Source organism: Sycon ciliatum, chromosome 1 (assembly GCF_964019385.1).
Source record: "Sycon ciliatum chromosome 1, ocSycCili1.1, whole genome shotgun sequence".
NCBI classification, from domain to species: Eukaryota; Metazoa; Porifera; class Calcarea; order Leucosolenida; family Sycettidae; genus Sycon; species Sycon ciliatum.
The window spans coordinates 67,820,620-67,831,623 of NC_088643.1; the positions used below are offsets into that span (position 1 = coordinate 67,820,620).

The 11,004-nt window shown below is 45.8% G+C and overlaps 1 protein-coding gene across 1 annotated transcript; it reads left to right on the forward strand.

Moving 5' to 3' along the window:
- Positions 1 to 371: 371 nt before the first annotated feature.
- Positions 372 to 10,117, forward strand: LOC135805054 (splicing factor 3B subunit 4-like). Its single transcript, XM_065319043.1, has 8 exons — positions 372 to 546; positions 629 to 712; positions 2,327 to 2,472; positions 3,475 to 3,603; positions 4,793 to 4,973; positions 8,245 to 8,775; positions 9,452 to 9,483; positions 9,798 to 10,117. Exons 1-8 carry the CDS (start codon positions 513 to 515, stop codon positions 9,882 to 9,884), a joined length of 1,224 nt encoding a protein of 407 aa, XP_065175115.1. The 5' UTR covers positions 372 to 512; the 3' UTR covers positions 9,885 to 10,117.
- The last annotated feature ends 887 nt before the right edge of the window (positions 10,118 to 11,004 follow it).

The window sequence follows — 11,004 nt, forward strand, 5'->3', positions numbered from 1 at the left end:
TCTCAATTCAGTGTTTTCCGAAGAATAAAAAAAAAAAAAAAAAACTCGTGTTGAGAAATCGACCCTGCGATATTTTTAGGAAACGTTGTACGGGAAGTTGATAAAATGCACGTTTTGCCGAGCAAAATATCGAGTTTCTAATGCCAGGCCCGGCAAAATATCGAAGATTTCGCAGGCGAGCGGAGATATGCAGAATCTGTCTGGGCCTTCGAGGCGTACCAAGTCACGTGTGTGTACCAATACCGTACTCAACTATGTAACCATTGGTAACCGTTGACGCAATGGGAACGTGAAGCGCCCGATCCGAACGTTATTATTACGTGAAGGCGGCCGCGATACGCGATCGGGAAAAGAGAAAAGAACAAAATATTTTTTCCCTTTTCAGGTTTGCAAGAGATGAGAATTTCTTGATCATAACATATACTGCAGTATTATGCCTTTGCTCGAAAGGTCGTGCGACGATGAATTAGGAATCAATTTATACTAGTACTAATCCGTAGTAGCATTTAGTCATGGCGGCGGGTCCAATCACGGAAAGAAACCAAGGTACACTCGAGCAAATATTCAAAACTATGGCCACTAGATCTTGACTGGAGAACTTTTTGCTTGTGTGGGTGCGTATGTTCAGATGCGACAATATACGTCGGTGGCCTTGATGAAAAGGCGTCTGAAACCTTGTTATGGGAGCTATTTGTTCAAGCTGGCCCAGTCGGTAAGGCACAATTTAAAAAAAGAAAAAGAAAAAAAGAAGACCTGAGGTCACTAAAATGTTGTCATGCTACTTTTGCACAGCACTACATAATTATTTACATTAAAGTATTGTACATGTAGTTTATACTGTAATGCCGTATGCACTGACTGGGCACGTACATTCAAATGTGTCATTGCATTTCGTAATGCAATGTAATCCATGTAGATGAACTTTCCCTGGTCAGACATGCACTTGCCTGGCACCGGCCCTTTTTCAAGTCTCGCAGGCTTCGTCCATTTCTAAAGCGCATTTGGACAAGATGTACACGTACAGCTCGAGTACTAATTACCAATTCCTGTTTTCACGGGTTGCGTTTTATCAGAGTTCTACTGTATTGTGCTTGCCAGCCCAGTGCAGTAGGGACATGATCATCTCAATTGCCACCGGCAACATGGAAGTGTCACGGCGTAGCTTTTCAGCCCCCAAACAGCATTAATATTAGTGACCAGTGGTATCAAGAGTACATAACCCCCCAGATTGTGCAACGCCTGATCCAGCTCTGCATAGGGTCTTAAAAATCACCGTTCGCATGAGACTCGGCCAAATGCCCAGTTTTCGGATCTTCTGATGTCATGCGTACACTCCACACCAGCGCAAGGTCGGTCTCGAGGCAGGGCACCGTTGTTTTTGATCCAAGAGTACCCGTGACTCCCCGCGTTCCCCTCAGATGTGTACGGTACTATGACGCAAAGACCCGATTACGCTCGACCAAGACCCTATGCAGAGCTGGATCAGGCGTTGCACATTCTGGGGGGGGGGGGGGGGGTATATACTCTTGGTGGCATTGTGGTGTTGGGCACTGCTCTCAACTACAGCAAAGAATACAAAAAAACTGTATTTGGACACATCCCTATTTAGGACACGCTTGCTCAGTCCAACTGTTCCTAATCCAATCAGGTTATAACACGTTCTGTACCCAGGACGCCTAGTAGTAGTACTGGTCAGATGCGCTTCGTCCCCAGGGTGGTGGCCCCGAGGGTTTTATGTTGGTAAGGGACAACCTGTACTTTTCGGGCGGAATGCAGCACATTGCAGTCGACTCCGCTTACAATGAACTCGGCTGTAGCAAATTCCGTGATATAGTGAACCATTGTCCAGGTCCTAGGTTGAGCTCGCGCAGGTAGGTCTCCTTTGGGGTGTGCGTGTATATCGGCTGTGCAACAGCTTTGAACGAGTGATGCAAGGTGCCCACATCCTAGCGGCAAAAGCTCGTCGGGACAACCCGGCCTTTGTAGCAGTGGCTCAACAGAATATTTAAATGTGCTTTAAAAATTAAAAAATTAAACAAATACTACTGTAGTAGGTGTGCACCTGTAGTGTAGGCGTGCACTTGTTGGCTTGGAGCCTTGTACCACAGTTTATACACAGGTGTATTCACCTCGGGCACCGTACGTACTATTTACAATTTGGGACTTACAAGCTGAGCCTCAGACACATTGTCCATCGAGTGCATGCAATGATCAAAGAAGAAGTACTTATTTAAAAAAAAAGAGTGTAGTGCAGCGGATGTTTACAGCTGCTTGTCTGTTCTTCAATGTTTGTTGTTCTCCTCCACTGCGGTTGCTATCCATGCAGCCAATGTGCACATGCCGAAGGATAGAATAACACAAGCACATCAGGGCTACGGTTTTGTAGAGTTCCTTGGCGAGGAAGATGCCAACTATGCCATACGAATAATGAATATGATCAAGTTGTTTGGCAAGCCGATACGAGTAAACAAGGTATGTCTCTTTGAGGAATGATGTTTGTTATTGCGTGTGTGTGTGTGTGTGTGTGTGTGTGTGTGTGTGTGTGTGTGTGTGTGTGTGCCTGTGTGCCTGTGTATGTGTGCGCGTGTGCGTCTTTATTCTCTTTCTCAGTCTCCTGACTTTTCTTTCATTCTCCTGGGTCGTTACCAACAAGCAGTGCATGCTGGAGTATGTGGTGTGATGTGTTTGCGGGGAAAAAAAGGAAAAAACCCAGAAAGTAGGGGTTCACTGACCAGAAAAAGTTGCATGTGTGTACCCAGCATTCAGAGCAATACAACAGAAGCGACAGTACGCATGCTTCATATAAATTTCGCTTGGTAGCATGCATGCGCGTGCGACGACGACGAAAACACACACACACATATACACACACACACAAACACACACACACGTGGATATGTATGCAGTATGTGTAGTGTGTTACTGTTCGAAGCTGCTGTATTAGTAGTTGTTCACAACCTTCACACACAGATTGCTGCTACGATAATGCTCAATGGACAAGCATGCAGAGATGTTCACACACTGTGGATAGAAGAGAACCGATAAGATGTCACATCATGTAACTTGTTCTATTCTGTCCACGGTGACTTCAGTGACTTCAGTGATATTTAGAATAATTTAAAATGAATGCTATCTTGTACATGTGGTTTTTGAAACAGTGCAGAACCAGTGTATATGTTCCGTCCCGTCCAAGGATTTTGCCCGTCCTAAGATGGGCGAAATAGCTAATGCCCATCCTAGGATGGGCACTGAGGTGGCCCGTTTGCGGATCGATCGACTTGAGATGCACCAATATAATAATATAAACACGTTTAAAATAAAAAAAACAATTCCACGTGAAAAAAGGCCCGCACGCGGGATCTCCATCGATCGAACCCGATCTGATCCTAAGATCGGCTCCCCCACCCCCTACCCATCCTAAGCTGGGCACCCCCACCCCCTACCCATCTTAAGATGCACCTTGTTTGTGTACAGGCCTCATCTTACAACAAGAACCTGGACGTTGGTGCCAACTTGTTCATTGGTAATCTGGATCCGGAGGTTGACGAGAAGCTACTCTATGACACCTTCAGCGCATTTGGTGTCATTTTACAAACACCAAAGGTAGGCACAATCCGCTGTTTCATGTTGCTGTTCTAGTTTTATGATACAGTGTAGCCACTAATGTGTACATCCTGTTGATACAGAATATATTCGTATTTCGTATCACCTGTTGCGCACCACTTCATATACCTCACAACCAGGGTTTTACCGCTATTAGAGAGTTTCACGTTGTTCTGCACTACACCGTGAAGTTTCACGCCGGTGTGGCAAATTTTGGCGTCGAAACTCACGTTCATGACGTGAGCTGAGGTCAATTCACGTTCGACGTGAACGCGAGTTTTTGCCAATTTAGCCTTGCTATCAGGTTGGGATTATTGACTCGATTTTGTCGATGTTACTGAACAAATCAATGACTTCTCCAATCAGACTGTATTCAATATTCCATCTTCGGACAACAAGCACTAGCTCAAAAAACACCAGCTTAGAGTTCAACACAACCGTTTCCAAACTCATCTGAAAACATCGTAAACACATCTGACCCAAAACAAAAATGCAAATCACGAATATAGAACCAAAAGAACACCGTACGCACAGGTACGGGAGCACGCAGCTAGAACGATGATACATGTGAGACAATGGTGTAGTGATCAGCCAACAACGACCGCAAGTGCATTCATGAAACAGACAACTAGCCTAGCGGCAGACGCGCACTCATGCTTATGATACAAAGAACCAGCCACTGAGACAGTGCACAAAATAGCAACAAAGAGAGCAAAACGCTGTAGCAAAATGCAACAAATAAGTAAACTACAAATGCACTACTGCACTAATACAAGGCAGAAACATGATGCACAAATTCGAACACACTAAATCGAACAGTCGATTTTGCCTAAACTAGCTATAAATAATATTTGTGCGACTTTGGCCTCACCAAAAATCACTTTTGAAGTTTTCGCTCCCAGTTTTCGCTCCTGTCGTCAGCGAAACGACGTGCTTCACAAGCAACGTGAAACGAAAGCTCTTTCTGAGCTCGCGTCAACGCAAAAAAATTGATGTTCACGTAAGAGCACAAATCACGCGGGTCGAAACCTCTCTATTGATCATATTATTGAACTGGTAAATCGAGGCGCCAAGCATTGGGGGTCGTCTTATACTGTAACTGGTAAAATGCGGTACTTTCGAATAAAGAGACTATTCAAAAGTGTAAAGTGTCTTCATGAACTTTTTGTCTTCTCCACATTTTGCTTAGATCATGAGAGATCTGCAAACAGGAAACTCGAAAGGATTTGCATTTGTCAACTTCGCTACCTTTGATGCCAGTGATGCTGCAATTGAAGCCATGAACGGCCAGCATTTGGCCAACCGTGCAATTAGTGTGTCTTACGCCTTCAAGAAAGACACTAAAGGAGAGCGCCATGGATCGGCAGCAGGTAAGCTATTGTTCACAATGCTCGTGCTTTTGTATATCAGTATACGTGTACTATATGGGCCACAACCAGCTAAAACATGTGCCCCAAAAACCGCTTTCAAAATATGTACTTTGAAATAGAAAATGACAGTTTTTGCACAGTCTGACACAAAGAGACCAACTATCACTTAGTGGCTTTTGTGGCGGAGCACAATACAACGGAACTAAAGATGTTGACACCGACTTGAGCATGTCAACGACATCAGTTCAAAGGCATGGCCCAAGTCCTTCCTGGAAAGCAACACGATGCTCTGGGCGACGTTGCACTTGCACACTCTTTCGATTCTGGCAGTGACACTTTCGATCGTCGCCTGCGTTTCCGAGACTGCGTCAGACGACTCATGAGAGCTGAACGCAAGTAACGTCGTAAGGCAGCCGGTTCGCCGCCTAATGATTATGTACTAGCCCACAACTTGTGCCTCTTCGCTACTGGAGACGACGGGGACGATTCAGCTTCGCTGTCGACATCAACATCACTGAGATCCCAACAATAATTGTCAGCGTCACTCTGCAGACCCGCCGCCACGGACTTGCAGACACCTGAACAAACCTGGGCCATGCACAGCGATCGTCTGGCCCTGTGAGCTGCTCTAGTATCACTAGATGCGGACATTGTCAGTCTTTGCTCGCCAGCTACTTGAACTAGACCGCCAAACAAGTGTTTGAACAAAACTTGAGAAGACGATCGCCACATCATGGATCATTTGAATGAAGTGCAGAGTGAACGCGCTCCAAAAAAACATTTTTTTCGTTTCGTCATTTCCCAACTTTTTTACGAAACCCCAAAGACATGTTTTAGCTGATCGCGGCCCATATTATGCTGTAGTCAATGACTTCTGTTGTTTTATTATGACAGTCATATTGTACCATGTTTCCTAAGAACTCTCCAACTCCACTGCAACGTTTTCTTTCCACTTGTAAACACCTCCATTCCCCGAACAGGCTCTCAGCTGCACAAAATGAATAAATGAATGAAGGTACTGCAATATTTCGCCCATTCGGCATTATCAGGGCGTTGTGAAGAGAAATTTCAACAATCCTTTTTGTGAATTTTGCTGAAACGATTATAGAATTATTACTGTTTTGTGAAGTTTGAATTAATTTCCGCTGTGAGTATGCAGTTCCCAGGAGTATGGTTCATGTTCCAGGGACTAATTTAACCGGTATCGCATCGCAGTTTGCGACGCAAAACACAGTGTCTGCGATTCGAAGTTCGTAGTGAGTCGCGGTAAACTGCGACACAACATACATGTACATGTTAGCTAAGTAGTGCATGCGTAGCGCATGCACATGTGTAGCTTTACACTTACAGCGTGTGTGGCTGGTTTGGCGCCACGAGATGGCGCGCCATGCACTGTGACTAGATTACATGTAGACTGTGTGTGTGTGGTTGTCCAGCCTGCACTGCTAGGTAGATTTTACACCATACGCACGCGCGGGCCGCGGGACCATGGCCAATTATGTCACACTATCTCCGCACGCGCACCGCAGCGCGTGCACTTGGAAACTAACTAACTACTTACTTGAAGTGCAGCCCAGGAAGCACGAGGCGAGTGTCGACAAGTACTTCACCTGCTTTTGAGATATAGACCGCGTTGCTTCACTAGCAGTAGGCATCTCGACCGTTCAGGACTTATCTTTGTAAAATTCTGCTAGCCTTATTGATGAAGCCTCTTCACTGCCGGCATGTCTGTGAAGCAAGGTACTGTGGACAAGTGGATTGCTGAATTTGATCCCAAAAAAGAATGGAATCGCGCAGAGTCGAGTGGCGGAGCTGTGACCAAGATATTTTGCAAGATGTGCAGGGAGAAGGCGTCCTCGCTTCGTGGTTTGAGGAATTACAGCACGGCGTTCGTTGACGGTATAAGTGGAAGTGCACTGAAGACTGCATTGTCGACGGAAAAAAACTGCTATGCAAAATTGTTGCGTTGCTATGCAAACATCGGGGTGTGTAGCAATTATTGCTATGCAATTTTTTGAAGTAAATTAGTCCCTGTGTTCTGAGGTTCAATTGACTTCAAAACTGCCATGTTTTGGAGCTACTCTTTCACTAATCCAGATTTTTGGTATTATGAAGACATAGCATGTGGAAACAGAGTAATTTCTGACACAATTCTGACACTATTTGCTGACGATTATAATGGATTAATCGATCGTTACGCCAAAGAGTAATCGATAGGTGGAAATCTACGATCGTTTCAGACCTAGAGTTTAATTCAATTTTTACAAACGTTATAATAGCAATAAAAAGAACAAATTCTGCAGTCATCGCCACACTACAACGAAGTCATGAAAGTTTACCAGAATTAATTTTCTTGTCACATTCATCAGTGGAAAGTCGTGACTGAAGAGTAACCATGCTGAACAATGATTAAATATACATTCAATGATGTGTTACGAGAACAAAATACAGTGCCAAAATAGAATGAGGGAAGGTGAGACAATAGAAGTGAAGTGAGAGCTAAGTGCAACGGTGGGTGAAAAACTAATAATTATAACGCTAAAACTGTGTAGTGAGACAAACAATCATGCTGTGCACCTACGAAAACAATTTTAACGCAACTACATGAGACGGAGGACGAGGCTGCGGTTGTTGGAGACGAGGAATCAGATGGTGATTGTGATCGTAAGAAGTCTGCCGTTTTTCTTCACTTGTTGTCTCACCCTAAGTGTCTGCAGGTGTATGATGATTTTAGTTTTTCTGTTCTTTGTCGTGCACGGTATGCTAGTCAGTTGAAAGTACTTGAGGCTGTTTGTATTCGTTTGCATAAGCCTGATCTTTGTAAGCAGAAGAAACATGTAGTTGCGTTAAAATTGTTTTCGTAGGTGCACAGCATGATTGTTTGTCTCACTACACAGTTTTAGCGTTATAATTATTAGTTTTTCACCCACCGTTGCACTTAGCTCTCACTTCACTTCTATTGTCTCACCTTCCCTCATTCTATTTTGGCACTGTATTTTGTTCTCGTAACACATCATTGAATGTATATTTAATCATTGTTCAGCATGGTTACTCTTCAGTCACGACTTTCCACTGATGAATGTGACAAGAAAATTAATTCTGGTAAACTTTCATGACTTCGTTGTAGTGTGGCGATGACTGCAGAATTTGTTCTTTTTATTGCTATTATAAAATTGTTGTCTCCACGTCGATTATTTACAAACGTTCTTCTTTATTGTTGATTTTCTTGTGTTCACCAACTTATGATGGTTTCTGATTCCTATGTGTGTAGAACGTCTCCTCGCTGCTCAAAATCCTCTCTCACTTGGCGAGAAGCCGCATCAAATGTTTGCAGATGCGCCAGCAGCGAAGGAAGCAGAACCTGCTTCAGCGCCGGTTCCAACGGTGGTGCCACCACCCATGATGCCGCCACCGATGGTGGGAGGACCACCGCCGATGATGCCACCACCGGGTACATTACCGCCGCCTGGTGTCAACGGTCCGCCGCCACCGCCGCAGTTCATGCCGCCGCCTGACTGGCGAGGTCCTCCTCCCCAGGGCCCGCCGCCGTCCGGCCCACCCCCGCCTAACAATCAGCCGCCGCCCATGATGGTTCCACCTCCGGGTGCAATGCCTCCCGGTATGGGCGCGCCTCCGCCGCACTTCGCCCCACCTCCAGACTGGCGTCCGTCTGGTCCGCCGCCACCTGGTCCGCCCCCAGGTGTGCATCCACCTCCTGGCGCTGGTCCCCCTCCTCAGATGGTGCCTCCACCAGGTGCTATGCCTCCGAGAATGGGAATGCCTCCGCCGTTCATGCCGCCCCGTAAGTTTCTATTGTGTTCTACTTTATGTACGCGCTCTATTTAAAAGCGGGATTCACAGAAGTATTTTTTTAATTTTTGCGATGCGCCGTTCAAGAGTTGCTTGTAGATTTGTACGAGTTGCACCAAGCCACTTGAATACCATGGTGACGTGTTTACCTGTATTGAACTTCGCGCCGAATCAGCAAGGCGACGTCGCATCGCAAACTTCTTTCTGTGAATGGAATTTCACGAGTTCGCATCGCAAGCCGCCGTCGCAGATCGCGTCACATGCCCATTGCATCGCGCCAAAAAAGGTTTCTGTGAATCCCGCTTTAGGGCGGAGACGCATGCATGTTTGGTTTTCCATGACAGATCCGTGCATGTGAAGGGTCGGCTTAGAAACGTGTTGGCAGTGTGGGATATTGCATGTAAGAATAGTCTCACTTCGACTGTTAGAAAAAGAGGCAGCATGACTCATGACCGACGTTTGTTTGTAAAAGTGGCGGAGTGAGTGAAGAGTGAAATCCTATTTTGGATCTTGAGCAGTCAAGTTCGATGGTTTGAAGGTATTGCATGCTATGGGCTTGCTTGTCTGCTGTCTGTATCATTGCTGCTATGCTGCTGGGCACGCTCGATTGTGCTTCAGTGTTGAATGACATTTGTGAAATGATTTGCACTTTCCCTTTTTTCTCCCAGCTCCCGGTGGACCACCTGGTGACATGATGGGGGTAAGTCAGTGTGAATGTGATCTTTGGCTTTGCTTGGCTGCCGGATGCTGTACATTGTCAAACACCTTCTCTATCAGGATTTTATGTCTAGGTTGCAGAGAGTATTCTGTTCTGGTTGCATGCTTAGGTTGCATGGGGAAGGTTGTTTGCGAGACTTCTTTGGCGCCATCGGCAGGCATGCACGGCATGCATAGCTGTGCGCACGATGTACTGTATTGATCTGTGCCGTCAGTGTGTTTTGCATGCAGGATGCTTGTTTAGTGTTGGTTGCCCCACTCATCTCCATGTTTTCCTTGCTGCTGTTTCCCATGCAGCCACCACGCAACCTGCAAGCGCCGCCGCCAATGATGGCTCCGCCGCCTGGCGCACCTCCGCCACGGCCACCTGGAATGATGATGTAAAGATACTACAATAGTGAAAGAAGAAGAAAAAGACGACGACGAGACTAGTGAACGCTCATACATCAACAACAGCACGATCATGAAACCCTTGAAACTCAACTTGCATCTCTTTACGCTCCAGCAGACATGAAACAGTACTGTTTGTACCATGTATGTTTTCTCTCTTTTTTAGGTTTTTCTGAAATACACTGCTCTATCCAGGAGCCAATAAAAGTTTCGAGTTGTTAGAGTAATGATGTAGTTACAACTCAGAGCCGCAATGCCTGCAGCTAGCTGACTCTCGGTGCACCCATGCGGCTGGCGCTGCTTGACACAGCCACGTTTGTTTCGGGTGTTTTGTAAGATCGTGGGGCAAGCACGCACCCGGACAAAGCTTCACTCTTAGGAAATGATGGTCCTCTATCTGTACGCACTTGCAATGCACTGGCAGACAGACGGGCAAGTACTTGTAGCGGAGTTTGTTTCAGAGCCGTGTTCAAGCGTGCAGATATCGTTTGAAAGAGGGCATCGTAAATACGGGTATTTTACGCCTACATGGTATGATGTGTTGGTGTGGATGAGTGCTTTCTGATACCAAGAGTACATAACCTGGGGGTTATGTACTCTTGCTGATACCCAGACAATGATCCTGGTAATGGGGCAATCGTCATGATTTTGCGTTTCTATCAGGGAGTCGTAAAGTCTTTACGGCTCTCTGATTTATATACCTGTACTGGCGTAAGAGCCGTTCTCGCGGCAATGTTTCAGTCAGCAACTACTTACCTGTACGCGTACATGTGTCTGTAGAACAATGTGTACTGGTGTGGTGGTCCTGTGAATCCCGCTGCCATATAATCCCGTTGTTACACCCCTCTCCTCTCACCCAAGCCATTCTGCATAAGCGAAGCTGTGGACGCAGCATACTGCTGCTACACTTCAACGCGGGAATGCGTGTAATAATACATACAGCAATGAAAAATTAATGATGGTACCTGGGCCATACAATTGATTTGTGCATACTGACTACGACGGATTAATGTTCGCTATTTTCGCGAGAAGAGTGTTACCGCGAATATTTACCATCGTGAAATCTAATTTCAACAGTGTGTGTATGTACGTGAACCCCGTGCTTCGCGAACTT

Bases quoted from the DNA above. Each gene is read 5' to 3' on its own strand.
- LOC135805054 (XM_065319043.1), top strand. From the start codon at position 513: ATGGCGGCGGGTCCAATCACGGAAAGAAACCAAG. The intron at 3,604-4,792 runs GTAGGCACAATC...CATTTTGCTTAG, and splicing joins TCATTTTACAAACACCAAAG to ATCATGAGAGATCTGCAAAC. The intron at 8,776-9,451 runs GTAAGTTTCTAT...TTTTTCTCCCAG, and splicing joins TCCGCCGTTCATGCCGCCCC to CTCCCGGTGGACCACCTGGT.